The following is a 17557-nucleotide window of genomic DNA, read 5'->3' on the forward strand; positions in this document are numbered from 1 at the left end:
AAAGACTGCATCAGAGTAATACTCACTCTGCGGCCTCTGTTTCCTTTAGGTCCGGGGCCTCCAGCACCACCACGGTCACCAGGTTCACCCTGGATGGGGACAAACAGAAATCATAGCTCTCAATTTGCACAGGTCCTCAGGTTGTAGCTACGTTGTTTGGTAAGTGAACCCATAGTTCATGGGCTGCATTGTACCTTGGGGCCTGGGTAGCCAACGAAGCCACGTTCTCCCTGGGGAAAAAAACATAAAACCATAAAGTTCTATTTGAAAACAGGGTTTTAGAAAATGATCCTGTTTCTGTAGATGGACATGTAACAACAGATTAAAATGATGGAGGAAAAAGTGGGAGAGACTGTGAATTTGGCTTACGATTTTGCTCCTTGAATAGTTAACAAAAAGAGAACAGACATTCTTTTTGAGGTCTGATTGCTCCTCCCTATCCTTTTTAACTCATGTTGGTAGGTGGCTGTGTTGAGCATGCACGTACCTTTCTGCCTTTAGGACCTGGGCCACCAATTCCATCTCGTCCATCATCACCCTGAAGTTGGAAAAGAAATGGCATTAATATTCAGTCATGCTTGAGTACCTTAAAGTTTACAGAGCCTGTGGCATTGGTAGAGAAAAACACCAGTGCCAGAGGCCCTGGAAAATTAGTTTTGAGAATAACAGTACAAACAAAGTGCTGCTTAAACAAGAATGAATTGAAGTCTGCTTAGCCTACAGATACTAGGTGTAAAACTATGCTCATGCCAGAGGAAGGCATGGGGCTGATTTCCCTCTCTAATACTGTACTTTGGAGAGTATAAAGATGACATGCAAGCTAAACTCTCTGCTATGAGAGCCTGCAGCTGGTCCATGACCACCCTTACCATCTCTCCTCGTGGGCCTGGCTGTCCATTTGGTCCCCTGGGTCCAGGATTTCCAGGCTCACCCTGAAAACAGGAGCATGTTTAGTCATACACCCCACTGTCACTGGTTTCTTTTCACAAGCCAGTTGTTTTTGCAGCAGAAAAATCATGTCTGCTCCTCCCCACCCAATGAAGATGAGTTAATTTTGCTCCAAGATGTTCATCTCCAGTATTATTTAAAGCCCATTCCTATGCTCCTGGTTGCTGTTTTTGTTCTGATTCCCAGAGCTCATGAAGACGTACCTTTCGTCCCAATGGACCGATCCTGCCCCTTTCTCCTGGTGGTCCTGGTTGCCCACCACCAGCCTGGAACAGAAAGGAGAGGCATATTGGCAGCCTGTCAATACAACCGAGTACCTTAAATGAGGGATTTGCATGGCCACAGGAATCACGGATCAACCACTAGGGCTGGTGCCACTCGAAGCACTGTAAGAAGGTCAGTGAGGTCTCCAGACTGAGCCTTGTTGGGAATGGGCAGAAGGACTCACCCTGGGCCCAGGGACACCTTGCTCTCCCCTGATGCCTGGAGTGCCAATCTGGCCAGGTGGGCCCTGTGCAGAAGAAAGGAGAGATACATCAATATACATGGGGAGAGACACACCAGCACAACCAGAGATTGGGAGGGAAAGCAAACTCTTCAGCACCCAACAGATGGCTTCTGAATACATCATGCCTTGGGAACTGCACATCAGTCCCACCAGTCCTTGCTATCCAGGCCCTGGGAAGGGGGAATGCAACAGCGTGCTGCCACAAGATGTACATTTTGCCTTCTCTCACTGACCTGTGGTCCTCTCATGCCTTGTTCTCCAGCTGGCCCTGGCTGGCCGAGTGCGCCCTTGGTGCCCTGGAGGTGCAGAACAGCACAAGTTAGCAAGGGACAGGGTGTGTCAGGGCATGGGAAGCTGCTTTATGGCTATGTGAAGGGCAGGGAAGAATAGTTTTTATTTATTTTGTAGAATAAGAACAAGCATGGAAACAATGGGGCAGTTTGCCTCTCACAATCAGTGGGTGTCAATGTATACATTAACATCATTTATGCTTTGACCCTACTATGCTGCCTGGTCTGGCATGGGAAGCTGCCACCAGCCTGATTTCACAGCAGCAAGAGGGAGCTTATAGAGTTGTAAGTGGATTCACAGGTGAGAGGAAGCAGGGAAGAGGAAGCAAATCCTGCAGCAGGAGGCACCAGTGCCAGACCTGCAGCAGAAATGCTAAGTCATGGCTGAAGCAGTGATTGAGCACCTGATGGGAAGGCAGGGCCAGCCCAGGGGAGCTCAGGTGCATGCATGTACCTGAGTGGCCAGAAGGGGTGGAGCCAGGAACCACTCGTTTCCAGACCTCATTTAAGGGTTGGCAATAGAGGTACCTCATTGGAGGTTCCTGCCTACCTGAGGCCTTCCAAGGGTAAGTAGACTTCTTCTTTGTTTCTATGTCCGTGGCTGTTGCATTTGAGCTTATCCTCACTTGCTGTAGCTTAGGACTTTGATACCCTGCTATCACTGTTACGTTTTCTATTGCATTACTATACAGATTCTTACCTTGATTCCTATTGTCCCCCTGCGTCCTGCCATGCCCTGTGAGTACAGAAATAATGGGACACATTAGGCATGGATGTAAGCATGCACGCTACTCTATTGCATTTAGGGTAGCACTCTTCACTTCTTATTGCAAAATTGACTTCAAATAGTTTACTGGGGGCAGAGGTAAGAGAGGAATCCCTGCTCCACCTTGTGCCAGCGATTGCAAACCAAGCTTTGACATGTTTTCTCCTTCATTGCAGCCTCTTGTCACCATACATAGGTGAGTTGTTCATTCTCATGTGTAGCAGTGTGTTTCCCCTCTGCTGAGGGGCTGGCAGCTACATAGACATCCCAGCTATGTGTTTTCCTTTTGAGTGTGGTTCTTTTCTCCCTACAGCAGTGATTCCTGACGCTCATGGAACTAAATGTGTGGCAAGGCAGGAGGGGATGGAGATGGTTTTTTGAAACAACAGCAGCCCTGCAGATCCAGCATCTTACCTGCCTCCCGACTCCTCCATCTGGGCCTCTCTGCCCCGCAGGTCCAGGCTCTCCCTAAGGGAAATACACAAGGGTGAGATGAATTCAAGGAGCTTGCACCTTTTTGGCAGTATCTTTTTTTCCTCTTACTTTCTCTGTCCCATCTCATTGTATAAACAAAAACAACAAAAGGCAACAAGGGAGCTTTACCATTTGTCCGATTTCACCCTTTTGGCCTCTGGTTCCCCGCTGAGTATTATCTGCTCCCGAATCTCCCTGAAAGCAATGGAGCAATGAGAAACAGCTGTGTGAGCGAGACAAGAAACTTACACATCACGAATTGCTCTGTTACAGCTCAGAACCAATAATTCCTTTTTTTCCCCTCTTTTTTACTGAATTAAGTGCACAATTCTGGTGGTTCAAGGCAAACATGGCTTTTCAGCTGAGAAATAATAACACTGACAAGAGGAATGGGATTTCTAAGAGACTGAAGCAATGAGTGACAGCCCAGTACCCCGAGGTATGTGTTCCCCATCTTTGGGTCCTTTGTTACTGGACCTGCCCCTTGCCCATATGATAGCAAATAGCCTTTGGTGGTGTCTTGCCCTAAAACCACTGCACCATCGGAAGGCTTTGGGCCCTCAGATCTGTCCTTTCACGCAGCTCTCTTCCCCAGCCACGATAGGTTGTTACACACAGGCATCCTGGCCTGAAAGTTTGCCTTTGAACACTCACTATAAGAACTGTCCTGGTGCTATGGGCTATAGGGCAAGGAGGCTTTTTGTGGCACAGCCTTCATAGGAGGGCAGGGTGCATAGGCTGAACAAGCTCATGTGTTATAACCCACTGCCAACAGCATCTGCGCTTCAGGCTGCAAGGCTGAGAGCTGTTGCTTCTGGTCCAGAAGCATTCAATAACCGTGAATACACACTCACTGCTTGCAGAAGACACCCCACCCCCTCCCTGGACTTGGAGGGGGAGGTCAAGAAGCTGCCCCAGCAACACTTACAGGATCTCCACGGAGCCCACGGTCACCTCGCTCTCCTCGTTCACCTTTGGCTCCTTTATTACCCTGGGAGAAAGGAGGGAGAGTTAACAGGAGCAGCGCTTGTCTCCACCAGCTCCCTAGCCCCAAAGGGAGAAGAGGACCTTTCACCCTCTCCAGGCTCCCTTCCACCCTTTGTAACAGTGTGTGATGAACACCTACCCTCCTGCCAGAGAACCCCTTCTCTCCAGAGGAACCAGGCAAGCCTTTGTCTCCCTACAAAAGAACAGGAATATTTTAGGTGAGTGTTTGCTACTTCCATGTCTTTTTCACCTGAACATCACATTGTAAAGAGAAATGTGCTGGGAATGACTGACCTCTTCTCCATCAATGCCATCCAGACCCATTTCTCCCAGTTCGCCCTGCAGAAGAGATGTGGGAAGCAAATGCTCACCAAGGATAAGGAGAACCAGGGAGGTGGATGCTGGTGCATCCTCATGCTCATCACTGTGTGAGGAGGAAATAGTTGCATACCTTCTCTCCTGGGAATCCCCGAGAACCCTAAAGGGATCAGAAAAAGGAGTAAGTGTGCTGCTCTCTGGGCCACCTCTGTGGGTTGTAGTGGGGAAGAGGGGTGGACCCAGAGCCAGGATGGGCTGGGATGGACAAGGTGTGCTGCAAGGGGGCTAACCATCCCTCACTTCCCCTGTGCAAACCTTCAGCTGTCTCCTGGCCAATCACACTGAGATAAAATATGTGCACAGTGGGTTTTAGCCAGCTGACCCAATAAAATAGTTTATTCCTTAGCTCTTTGCATAGATAATGAGTTGGATTGCCACTGACTTTGCTTTCTCCCCACACCCCTTCTTAAATGGATCCAGACCTCAGGGGCCACACAGAGCATCAGTTTTGTCCAAGGCTGGGCAGCTTTTTAAGGAGTCTCAGTAGCTCAGCTGCAACTAATGGGCTTGGTTCAGGCATTCCTGCACTCCCTGCCAGAGGATCCTGCTGTCAGAGCAAATGGTAGGAAACAGCGCTTTCATATCACTGGAAATTACCCATGGATATTGAATCTTTCACCACCTTTTCTAGTTTGTGGCATGGCTGCTGTCCTGAGATCAAGGATCCCCTCCAAAGCAGTGGTGGTGGCTCACTTTTCTCCATCCTCTTCAACAGCAAATCCTGCCTGTGGGCTGAGCCTGTCTCCCTTTTGCTCCTCAGAGCCACGCGATACACACTGGGAGCTTTGGTGCTCAGCCAGGTGGATGCTGGTGTGGACTTTGTGTCTGCTGCGTGACAACCTAAAGCAGCGGTGGACTTCCCCCAGCTGGATGCAGTATCTGTGCCACGCAGGCTCTGGAAAGACATACCTTGGTTCCTCTGTGCCCAGGGCATCCCTGGAAACCCTGTGTTCCATTCGCTCCTGGAGGTCCACGTTCACCCTGTGCACAGAGGAGAAAACACAATGGTCAAGGTTTGCTTCTGCATGCATATCTTTATCTAACTGCAGTTATTGGCAAGCGTGGGAGGTACTTTGTCCTAAACCACAGAGCATCAAGTTTTGAAGGTCAGAGCCCAGCCAATGCACTAGGGCTATCTCTTGTCCTCAATATTCATCCTGAAGGGGTCATCTTTGCTGCTGAGAGAGACTCATCCTTGCCAAGCTCTCAGCTTTGAGAGATCTTCCTCCTTCCAAAAAATGACAAGAACCCCTCAGAGCTCAACGGAGATGACTAACCCAAACCTGACCTTATATCTGACCACAGCATTTGGCCCCTGCTTGTGATATTGGAAAAGGAGCACACCATCAGCCCCTTGGCCTCAGTTTCACCCCCTGGGCGTGCTGCGTGGGGAGCTGTTTGTTCCAGCACTGACATGGGATTCGTGAAGTAAGAGTTTGGAAGAAGTCGTGCTAAGAAGAAATCATGGGACTCACATTGCCTGTCACCATGATGGATTGGAACACCCCTTCGTGGTCTGACACTTGGACTATCTCGGCTCTTCCAGCTGCATTCAATATGGGTACTTTGGAGCAGGCTGTGGCTTTAATGCAGCTGAAGATTTTACTGTGTTGGTGCTTGCTGTGACCACAACACCCTGCTCTGCTTAGAGGTAGCTGGGACCAGCTGCAAACCTCCCCAGCTGCCTCACAGGAACAGCATAGAACCGGGTCAGCCTGCAGCATGGGAGCTATTCCCCACAGGTCTCAAGGAGCAGCCAGGACCTGTGGAGGACACAAAGTCCTGCCTGCTCTCTTGTCATTCCACCCCCACATCTCCTGCAGAAAGTATTTAGGAAAAGGACTCTGAATGCTTTGCTGTGGTGAGGTCCCTGATTTAAGCAGTACTGAGCACTTGGAGCAGAGTGGGGCAGTCACTCACCGGTCCTCCTTCATCACCAGGATATCCTCCATAGCCAATATCACCTGTAGCACCCTAGAAGAAAATACAAAGCACTTTTTGTTTTCTTCCTAGTGCTGTGAGCTACCTCTAAATTGACATCTAGGATTTCTGCACATCGACATCTAGGATCTGCTGGATTGCCTACATAAACATGGCAAGGAAAGCAACCAACTCGCTTCAATGTCCCCAGGTTGTCTCACGGGACGCTTTGCTCTCTCCTTCCCTCCTGCCCTCCCTTCCCTCTCAGTTGGTCTACATCACACAGGCTGTGAGGAAAAGAAAGAAGAGCAGTTTTCATCTGCTGTGGATGGCCCAGAGGCAATTTTACAACGGGGGAACACAACCTCCCCATGAGCACCACCCAGTGCAATGTGCACAACCTGTGTGCTCACCCACCCATCACCTCCATGGTAGATGCTGTCCTCTTCAAATGAAGCAACCTACCTTTGGTCCTATGGGGCCAGGAAGACCTCTGTCCCCTCTCTGCCCTGAGCACTTGCAATGGACCCCACAGCATGTCCTTTCTGCAATGTTATCCTGCGGAGAAACACAGATGGCACAACTGAACGTTGGGTTCCCTCCGCCGGGAAGCAGCCACAGCAGTGTGAGAAAGAGGTGCGTGATGGCAGAGAGATTAGATGGTTTGTTTAGGGGATATCAAATCAACGTTCTGCTTGGGCAAAAGTCACAGAGGACATTTAGCAGGAGACCAGTCCCCAAAATGGTGCCTGTTGCTGAAGAGAACGATCACATCTGCGAAGAAACAAATCCAGGCTGTGGAATAGGGCAGGAGAAAGCTGTTGCAGTGAGCAGCTCACTAGCAGCGCACGGGCTGAGAACAATTTGCAAGCACGCAGCAAGAGGAAAAAATAAGAAGATATGAATTCAGAGAAATCACAGCTTGGTTTTGCATCATCCACTGGAAAGAAAAACTCCTTTTCTTTGCCAAGGACATTGCTGGCTGCAGATGCCTCCTGCCAGCTTTGCACATTTACATTTTGAAAGGATTTTCCTAGTTGAAGGGAACTACACGGGGATGGGCTGAGGAGTAGCTCTTACCCCAGAAACCACAGTTCACTTCCAAGTGTCTGCACTTGGCTCTGCAGAGAAGGGCCCATCAAGGTTGTAACAGCGCATTAAGCCTAATTTTATTAAAGCTGCTGGAAAAGGAGTTTAACAAATCTAGAGCAGATGTGAAGTTAGCAGGAGCTGCACGTGTAAGGGATGATGGCTAATTAGCTCTCAAAAGGAGAGGATATATACATGGAGTGTAGGTAAATCTATGGCTTCTGTCTGGAAGAAAAAGAACTACCATTTGTAAGGAACACATCTAATGCATAGGCACTGTATCAGCTCCAGGAAGAAACCTAGAAAGCTATGTTTGTATAGGAGATTTAGCACTGACAATGCATGACAGTGCACCACCCTCAAGCCTTTAGTGTGGTATTTGGATTGTTAACCTATTCCATTTGACCGAGACTCGCTGGGCTTTGTGCTTTGCAGCCTGAACTGGAGAAGTCCTACTCCAGGAATGGTACAGGACAGGGCAGCAGCAGGATCTGCTTTTCATTAATTTGCTATGGCATCTGTATAAAAAGCAGACGTGAGCTAGGGAGGCCAAGAGGGTGTGATTCAGCAGCACTCCAGACCTGCAGCACATCCAGCCTTTGGCTTTTCCCCAACAGCATTGCGAGGCAGCACTGTCTGTGCCAAGTGACTTACGAGCTGCTCTGCCAACTCGAAATCCAAGTCCAGGAGATTAACTCTCAGTGGCCTGTTGTAGGTGAAACCCCGCCCAAACTCCAGCTGCATCACTTCCTCAAAGTTTTTCACTCGATCCAAGCCAACGAAGAGGAGAGCATGGACACCTGGAAGCAGAAGGAACTGTGATGGGACACGGTGCTCTGCAAAGCTGGGTTGCTCTCAGCCTCTCTGGTTGCAAATGGAAATTGTTTGGCCAAGAACAAATATATTTGGTGCAAGTTCCCCCTGTGCCTAGGTGCTGGCTGGTATCTAAATATCACAGGAAGGTGATGAAAAAACAGCAATGTGCGCACAAGTCTCTGATGTACTGAAATCCTTATTCATCGCTATCAAAACGTGGCTGATCCATGAAGAACAATGTTAAAGCACGTGACGTCTTAACGTGGGCTCCAAAGTCACCTTCTCAATAAGTAAAAATTACCTTGTCTACGCAAATCAGCCGAGGCAGTCTTCATCTGATCCAAGTAGTCATCTGTACCATCTGTAAAATGGATTACCACCTGGGAGAGAAACAAACTGATGTTAGGACCAAGAGATTTTTCTGGTGCGAAATCACAGAATCACTGAATTATGGAATCATAGAATCCTCAGATTTGGAATGCAATCATGAGCAACCTGGAGGGCCTTCGTCCAAAGGATGTTTTGTCCAAGGTGAAGTGGGGGAATTGCTCCTCCCTTCCCAACTTTGCTGGATGTGAAACTATGCATTTCTGTGCCAGATTTATGTGCATCATATCAGACAGGCGTGAAAAGCGTGTGGCCAAGCAGTGCACCTGGATCCTGGCTGCTCAGAAATGACCAAGGCAGGGTACTGACAGTGCTGGGCAGCCACAGGGAACAAGTAGGTGACCAAAAGTCAGAGTTTTTTTTTTTATGAATACACATCAAAGAGCAGCCTTCCTTCTCAACCAAAGTATACCTTCAGGGCAGCTTTTCAGTCCAACACTATCGGCCTCAGTTTTGACTTACCTTGGTGCTGCCAGAGGGTGCTGATCTGAACTTGTTCTGGTAGGATTTCAGTGTCTCAGCTGTGAGGAAATAGGGCCCACGGGTGCGCATGCCTTGGAACCTCTCGAAGAGCTCAGGCTGGTACTCAGAAAAGTCCAGTCCCTCCACAGGTCCCCCCCGGGACTGGGCCATGATGGCCACCCTGACGTTGGGTGCCCGGCTGCCAGTACAGCTGATCTTCTGCATCTGTGTTATTCTGTTCAGCACAGCCTCGACCCTGGACTCCAGCCCTCTCTGGGAATTGAAGATGTTTTGGCCGGCTCCGACATCTGACACATCGAAGCCAAGGATCACATCTAAGTCACAGTCTGAAAGGGAAACATGGAAACAGAGGAGAGCGTCACTGTTGAGCAATGCAACTGATAATTTTCAAGCAACAATGACAGAACCAAAGAATGGCTGCAGTGGGAAGAAATCTCTAGGTTCCTCTGGCACAACCCTAGCTCCAACAGGGCCACCCAGAGCAGAGTGCCCAGCACCACGTCCAAGTAACTTACATAGGTCTCCATAGAGGAGATTCTACAGCCTCTCTAAGCAGCCTGTCCCAGTGTCCTGTCAGACATCGGGTTGAAGGTTGGACTAGGTGATCTTAGTGGTCTTTCCAACCATCACGATTCTATGACTTGAACAGATGGTCTCTGAATGGAGAAATGCCACTATTTGATATACAAGTGCTGTGGATTTCCTTTCATCACAGCAATGATAACCTGGGTCAATCAGGATTGGGCAGGCAGGAGGCCTTCTGATAGAGCAGCAGAGGGTGAGAAGTTTGGGGCAAGCCTGTTTTTGAGGTGAAGCAATCTCTGTCAAGCAATGTCTCCTGTGCCACAGCCTGTTCACTTCTTCCACCACAACTGCAGCCCTGAGGTGACAGTGCAGGAGTCAATCATGTGCTGAAGCTCCTGTAAAAGGGCTGACCTCCGTGTTCTTGTAGGAGGTCGAAGCTCATGCCTGGACTCAGCTAAAGGCAGTCTGGAGGAGTCCATCAAAATGGACTCCAACTGGGAATAACCTGAACACATTATGGAAGGATGGTGCTTACCTCTCATCACATCTGTTGTTCCTGGGCACAGTTTCTCCTCCATAGCAGCTGCCAATGTAACCAAGACCTGCTCATTCAGTTCAGACAACTCCTGAGCTGTCGACACTCTGAAGCTCGTGGCGCTCTCGCTGGCCAACTTGCTGACCTCCTCCAAGTCGATGTTCCTTACGCCAACTGCAAACACCTTGACACCTTTCTGTGCAACTTCCATGGAGGCCCCCTGCCCATCATCTGAGGATTTCCCCCCTGTGATGATGAAGGCGATCTGAGGCACCCTCTGGTCAATTCGGCTGCCGGCCTCCTTTACGAAGTGTTTTGCCTGAAGGTGCCTGATGGCTGCACCAGTGTTTGCCACTCGGCCACCTTTGTAGATCACTTTGTTGATGGCATCTAAAATCTGAGGTTTGCTGGAGTAATCCTTGAGGAAAAACTCATCAGTGACATCGGAGTTGTACTGTGCCAGTCCTACCTGGATGGAGTCACCATCCTCATAGATGGCATCCACTATAGAATACACGAACTGGAGAACTTCCTGGAAGTTATCTCTTCCCAGGTTGATGGAGCCATCCAGCAAAAACACAATGTCAGCCTGCTTTTTGCCTCCTGAAAAAAAGAAATTACAAAGAAATCACAATGGTTAATCACTGCTTGCGACATTTATAATATTTATGGTGCTTATGGCTATGTCAAATAGTGTTGCATTTCTCTCTCCTTTCAAACTCCTTAGTTCTGTTGGTCTTCAGCATGATTTTACATGTATGCAAGAAGTAACCTTTTACATGACTTACTAATTACACCTCATGCAAGATTACTTGTTCAAATTTAATTCTATGCTTTCCCATGCTAAACAAAATCTTCTTCAAAGCATTATTTAAAGCAATGCAACTGAACTGCTGGGTATCAGAAAGAGTTATGGAGCTATCTACACATTGTACTAACTCTGTGTTATATTCAGAAAAGCCTGCAGGATATGTAGCAATCTTACCAGGTCCTGGATATACAGGGCTGTCTGTTGTAGGTACTGGAAGCTCTTCAAGAATGTTCTGCACCTTTCTTTCTAACGTGGGCAGTCCTGTGAAGTCCTGTACTACAAGCACACGGCCAGGATCATTGGTAATGACCTGCAGCTGGTTCCTGTCTACATTCCTGGCTCCTACACCCAGAGGTTGAATGCTTGTTGAAGAGATCACATTAGCAGGCCTGTTGACATCGTCCTGGGACTGATCTCCAAGGATGACAACTAGATGCTGGGGCACTCCATCTTCTATCCTGCTCCCTGCAGATTTGATGAAGTAGTTCTTCACCACGTAGTCCAGGGCTTTGCCAGCGTTCACGGGGTACCCTCCTCTAAGCCGTAAGCGGCGGATGGCTTGCAGTACGGCATTTTTGGATCTGTGGGTTTTCAAGAAGAACTCAGGGAAGACGTTATTGCTGAACTGCACCACTCCAATCCGCACTTTGTTTGGCCCAACATCAAGCTGCTGAACAATTCTGCTGATGAAATCCCGAATGTGAGCAAGCCCATCAGACCTAACGCCGTCAGAGCTATCAATAAGGAAGACTATATCCTTTTCCTCACCAGAAACATCTGCCGGGAAGCAAAAAGAGGGGAAATTATTTGTGCACTGAGTCTTTGCTTAGTCTTTTATTTAGGATTTCTGTGCTATATCTTCTCAGGCAATGTAAAACTGCATGGTATATTTTACCCAAATTTAGGCATGGTGCTTTGTGGAGCTCATCCACAAGGGCTTGTCTGCAAGTGCATTAGTGACCTGCCTAATATTCTAAGCATGTATTACTCAGACCCTTATCCGTTTCATTCTCCTACAGTCTTGTCTGGATTTGGCAATGTTTCTAGCTTTGTTCTGCCACGAATTTATGCCTTTCTCTTAGAGAGCCACTAGATGGGAACATGCAATCAAGCACCTTGCAGTCTTTGACTTGAAAATGAAAATAAGTGATATATTTAGGCACTAAGGAAGAATTTCTGCATGTTTAGAAGTGGTCTCCAAAAGCAGCATGTGTTCTGCCCCCACTTACAACTAAGAAAAGAAGGGATTGAAAGTCATTTACCCAGCTGTGTAGTATTTACTTGAATAGCAACAGAGGCAGCTGGTAATGACAGGGTCTTACCTGGAATTGTTGTCACATCTCCCAAAAGTTGTCTGATTTGTTCCGCACTCAGAGTTTCAATAGGAGCCAGCAGCTTCTGTTCAAGGCTGGGCAGTTCTTGGAAGCTGGAGACTTGGAACACATAGTCGGGGCTAAGGGAAATCTGCACCATCTCCTCAGGATCCATGTTCTTTGCTACGACCAGAGGTGCCACTCCTACTTGTTTGACTTGTACCGATGGGAATTCTAAGTCATCGTCAGACTTGCGGGAGGAGAGGATAATCAAAAACTGAGGGACACCCTCTTCTATGCGGCTCCCAGAGGGACGGGTGAAGATGGTTTTTGCCACAAATTCAAGGGCTTCCCCCACATTCACCTGCTGGCCACCCCGTGGCCGCAGCCGCCTCACTGCGCCTTGCACCTCATCCTTGGTGGAGTGAGCATTGAGTAGAAACTCTACATGGGGATGCTCGCTGAACTGCACCACCGAAATCCGGGTGGTGTCAAAGCCCACATCCAGGTTGTTCACTATCCTCTCAATGAGATCACGGATGAGGTAGAACTCCTGAGCGGCGTAGCGGGAGCCATCGACCAGGAACACAACATCCCTCTTCACACCCACTGTGGAAAAGAAGGAAGGAGTCAAAGGATGTACCAAGCACTGTCTATGGAGAGCAGCTAATGTCATCATCTACATCACTGGCCCATGCTTTGGGAAGATGCTCATTGTTTCTTTCCTTGTGATTTCTCCTGGGAGCCCCAGAGACTGGCCCAGTCTGCTAGACACATCCCGAGGCAGTGCAAGAACAGCAGTTTCCAGAGAAAAGAAAGCAAGAGAGAGCAAGGGAATCTCAGAACATTAATTCCTCATGGGATCTAGACACAAGAAAAGGTAGCATGGTGATGCCTCTTACTCAAGGCAGGCTGCCACACAAGCCATTTCTCTTTCCTTGTTTTTCTCCTCTAAGATAGATTTTATCCCATGATTCTCTCAGTAATTCAGGTCAGAGCCTGAATTATCACTTAATATTGCATTGACAAGTGGAGCTGGGGGAAAGCAGTCTGACTCTGAAGGGAAGGAATAGATAAAGTAGAATGGTGTACTTCAAAGGGACTGAATTGGGTTAGTGTACCCTTAATCCCCCTCATGATGGGTGAATGCTGGCTGGATTTCATTCAAAGTGAGACCAGAAATGGAAGTTCTGATTCTTTTCCATTTTCCTTTCCCCTGTGAATGTGCATAGCAAATGTCAGACACATCAGAAGAAGGTCTTACATTTAGCAGAAAGGTGATGTTGGTATGTAGCTGTGTGAAGGAATCCCTGTAACATCTAAATGATGCCATTTCCTTTTTCAGAGGAATAGTACAGGCTGAAATAACAGTTCATTGAATTAAAATACGATCAAAGTCCTGGCATCCACTTTGTGTGTGCTCCATGTTGATGTAACATGGACCACCTTGTAGGACTGTGATTAAGGGTGGGTCAGCTTAATGTCACAGCTCCTGCTAACCCTAAGCACATCAGAAAATACACCAAAAGTGATACACCAAGGTGGGTGTAGAGCCGTGACTGTCTTTGCTTTTCTGTTTGTGTTGCAACCATGATGTTACTAAACATCATATTTTGCCGCTGGCTCTTGGTGCAGACACAAACTTCTTCTCACCTGGGCTGGGTGATGTGAAAACCAGATCAGGGGCAAGTGACTCTATTTCTTTCTTGGTCAGTCGGATGACTCTGTTGGAGATGGCCTGTTGCACTGAATCCAGCTGGCTGAAGTCGGGTACAGAGATAGCAAAATCTGGGAGGAAGGAAATCGTCTGAAGTTCTGTGAGGTCGGCATTTCCAATCCCGATGCCAAAGGGCACTGTGCCACTCGTCTTGAGAACCACCGAGGGCCTCCTCACATCATCCTGGGATCGGTCAGCAGTGAGCAGGATCAGGAACTGCGGGACGCCCTCAGCTATCCTGCTGCCACTCGACACAGTGAACACATTCTTGATGAGATAGTCGAGGGCTGCCCCGGTGTTCAGAGGAGATCCTCCCATAATTGTCAGTGCCTGGATGGCACTGATTAAATCGGCTTTGTCTTCATAGGCATCCAGCAGGAACTCAGGTTGTATGACGTTGCTGTACTGCACAATGGCAACACGGACCTTGTCACGGCCAATATCAAGGCTTTCGACAACTCTTTCCACGAAGGTCTTCAGGTGAGGGAAACCTCTTCTGACACCATCCGAGCCATCGATTAGAAATACCACATCCTTCTTCTCACCTCTCTCAACTACTGTTTGAGACAAGTAAGGGAAGGGAGAATAAGTGAGATTCTCTTTTGAAGTGATTATTCCCTGAATACACTGAACCAAAGGAGTACAGAAGTGTAAGGAGGGGACAGCGAGGTGTCAGAATGGGTTTTTTGGTTACTTTGCAATCAGATGCAATCCTTGGTGAGGAGGCAGATGGGTGGAAGTTGGTGGAAACCACAGTGCAACATCTGCAGTGCTTTATCCACCAAGTCATAGAATCATAGACCCATAGGAAATAGGGTGCCAAGGGCCTCCGGGTGTCATCCTCTACCTGAGGGATTTTGGCTGACAGATCAATGTGGTTTTCAGAAGGAAATATTTTTCTATGATTACCACAGAGAGGGTGCTTGCAGGGAGCCAGCAGAAAGGGAGACAGAAGCTTTTCTCAGGCATCACTGACCTCAGAGACAGATGATTCTGCACATGCCCAGACAAAATAAGAACTTGCTGAAAAGCACATCCAGCTGAAAATGCTGAGATGCTTTTCTGAAATACAAGTCACTGTATTTGTTTTTTTGTGTTGTTTCTTTTTTTGTTGTTGTTGTTTGTTTGTTTCTTTTAAGTCTGAACTTTCTTCGAGGGCAAAGAATAATAATCATGAGCTAATACTCAGTAATTATTTATCTAACTCAGAGATCAGAAAAGCTGTTGTTGTGTTCTGCTGTTGGCTAACGGAATTGCAAAACTTTGGCTCAGCCAAACAGAAAACATCATTGCATCTCAAATACTGAGCAGAAGAATGGCGTCCCCATTGCTTGTTTATAGCAATGGCCAATGGGACAACAAGAGCATGAACTGTTCTCCTGAAGGAAATATTAAATGTGGGTTTATGAATGCTCAAAGTTTAAACAGTTATCAAGGGTAATTGAAATCTTAATACAGACTTCAGGAAACGTTTATTACACAGGAGTAATGACAGAAATTTGGTATACTAATACATAGGGCTGGAATATTAAAACAGCTTGTTGAGCAAGGCAAATAGGAAGGGGGAGCAGATGCTGCCTGGCATATACTAGTTTCATACAGCTCCTCTGAAGCTCAGGAACAGAGGAAAAGAGTTCTAACAAAAGTGTCTAGGTAGAAGAAAAATGATGCATACTTTGATGAGGTGGGTCAAGAATACTAGGAAAAGGAGGTGAGTGCAGCTTTTGGTGAGTGGAACTGGTTACAGTACCTCATTGTCAAAGGAATTTTAAACCCTCAGCCTGCTGGGATTAGTCTGCAGAATGCAAGCTTCTTAACAACACTGAAGACACCTAGCTACGCCTCTGAAAAACGCTGATAATGAAGAGCTCTTCATGAAGCATGAGAGGATTTGTGTAAAAGTGCAGATGGGATCAGATTACTTGGGAGTAGTACTCCAGACCAGCACAGAGAAAATGAGAATGGCCAGAGGCATGAACTGAGACCTTCCAAGAAGCACCTGCAGTAGCAAAGATCTGATTTGTAAGTAATTTGCAGTAAAAGGAAGACCAAACATACTGCTGGTCATCCACAAAGTGAAGGCTCTAGGCAGACAATACCAACATGGGCAAAATATTTAATACCTTTTAACTTCCACCTCCCACTAAGAGTAGAGATACTTCCAGCAACAATGGGATATGGTTTCTGTCTCATGTAAGAGAAGATCAATTTAAGAATGTTCAAATGTCCTTACTTATACCCTAGTTTTCAAACAAATTGAGCCTGATGAACTAATCCTAGAAGACTGAGAAGGTTACACAGCCAGAGACATAAAGACTGAGAAAAGACATAGAATGACTTGAGTTGGAAGGGACCTTTAAAGGCCATCTGGTCCAACTCCATTGCAGTCAACACGGACACCCACAGCTCCATCAGGTGCTCAGAGCCCTGTCCAGCCTGACCTTGAGTGTCTCCAGGGATGGGGCACCCACCACCTCTCTGGGCAACCTGTGCCACTGCCTCCTTACATACATGGCAAGCTTGAAGTGAATGAAAGGTGATCAAACAAAACACAAGAAAATGCTGACATCTGTATTCCTTCTGAGTTGAAAGAGATGTACATGGATTGAGCCATGACTAGAAAAGCAGAGAACTGACATTTATGTCACATATCTACCAACAAGAATATTCAATCAATTGCATTGATTGATTAGAGAGGGCAGGGGAATTTTCTCCTCTAGATTTTCAGAACAGGTTAGAAAAGTGTCAGCCAAATGTGGACAAGCAGATCCTCTTGGGGAAATGGATGTGTAGCAGATGGCACCCTGAGATCTCTTCCAGCCCTATTTCTGTTGTATGTTTCTATGATTCTAAGTCCATCTGCCCTGAACTTTCATGAAGAGATGACATGGAAGTCATTACAGCTTTCCTTGTCTCCACCTGGTGTTGGAAGACAGGTCAACTCTCAAATTAGGGCTGCCTTTGGGAAATCATAGAATTGCATAATTTCCAGTACTGCAGTTTCGATTTCAGATTGAGGCCATATATATATTTTTTTAAGGTATGTTATTTTCTTTAATTCATCCTTTTTCAGCAGGCGAGCTTTTAACAGTAACTGTGTGAAGAGCGTCTGATTTACTGGTGCTTAGGTTCAAAATGCAAAGACTGCTGTTACACCCTTTAAGTAACAGAGAAAGAGTGAATGAGGGGGGTTTGTGCTGTGGGATCACACTGACTCTATAGTGCTTCTTACACCCTATCACTCCTCCAGGAAGTGGTGAATAGAAATAGGAATCGAGACAAGCCTTAATTTGCTCCTCCAAGTCCTTGCCCAGCACTGTATGCCAGTTTATTTAATTAGGGCAACAGATCTGTTATTTCATGCTTGTACCAGTAACAGCATCTACTGCAGCTCTTGCAGCTGAACAAAAAGCTTTTTCCTTTGATGGAATTGCTCATCTTTAAAATTCAGTTTGGACTTTAGTGTTATCTAGATCAGGGTCTGACCATAGGAAAATCCAAGTACAACAGCAGTTTCTACCTAATCATTTTAAATATCACGAGGCCCAATTGCCCCAGTAACCGAAGAGAAGGGGCAAGTGAACTGTAACTCTCAGCCCCTTGGAGACCA

The 17557-nt window shown here is 47.2% G+C and overlaps 1 protein-coding gene and 1 long non-coding RNA gene across 10 annotated transcripts in view; one reads left to right on the plus strand and one right to left on the minus strand.

Annotated features, from left to right (window-relative positions):
* Positions 1–17557, minus strand: part of COL6A3 (collagen type VI alpha 3 chain) — a 53786-nt gene that overhangs the window by 13993 nt on the left and 22236 nt on the right. For 6 of the 9 annotated variants that reach the window (XM_015868077.3, XM_085553397.1, XM_085553399.1 and 3 more), the window contains 24 exons: positions 13884–14504; positions 12240–12839; positions 11092–11694; positions 10107–10709; positions 9026–9372; positions 8478–8556; positions 8015–8160; positions 6737–6829; positions 6272–6325; positions 5261–5332; positions 4425–4451; positions 4268–4312; positions 4113–4166; positions 3915–3977; positions 3116–3181; positions 2927–2980; positions 2447–2482; positions 1690–1752; positions 1397–1459; positions 1152–1214; positions 870–932; positions 488–538; positions 195–230; positions 27–89 (listed from right to left, as the gene is read on the minus strand). In XM_015868077.3, coding sequence (XP_015723563.2) covers positions 27–89; positions 195–230; positions 488–538; positions 870–932; positions 1152–1214; positions 1397–1459; positions 1690–1752; positions 2447–2482; positions 2927–2980; positions 3116–3181; positions 3915–3977; positions 4113–4166; positions 4268–4312; positions 4425–4451; positions 5261–5332; positions 6272–6325; positions 6737–6829; positions 8015–8160; positions 8478–8556; positions 9026–9372; positions 10107–10709; positions 11092–11694; positions 12240–12839; positions 13884–14504 — 3965 coding nt within the window. The remainder of the gene's footprint in view (positions 1–26; positions 90–194; positions 231–487; positions 539–869; positions 933–1151; positions 1215–1396; positions 1460–1689; positions 1753–2446; positions 2483–2926; positions 2981–3115; positions 3182–3914; positions 3978–4112; positions 4167–4267; positions 4313–4424; positions 4452–5260; positions 5333–6271; positions 6326–6736; positions 6830–8014; positions 8161–8477; positions 8557–9025; positions 9373–10106; positions 10710–11091; positions 11695–12239; positions 12840–13883; positions 14505–17557) is intronic. The other 3 variants (XM_085553400.1, XM_085553402.1, XM_085553404.1) reach the window with 1 other exon arrangement.
* LOC146760124 (uncharacterized) lies at positions 1209–3986 on the plus strand. Its single transcript, XR_014948360.1, has 3 exons — positions 1209–1344; positions 2826–3425; positions 3850–3986. It is a non-coding gene; the product is annotated as an uncharacterized LOC146760124 (long non-coding RNA).

Source organism: Coturnix japonica, chromosome 7 (genome assembly GCF_054131305.1).
Source record: "Coturnix japonica strain WE chromosome 7, WE-NBRP24, whole genome shotgun sequence".
NCBI classification, from domain to species: domain Eukaryota; kingdom Metazoa; phylum Chordata; class Aves; order Galliformes; family Phasianidae; genus Coturnix; species Coturnix japonica.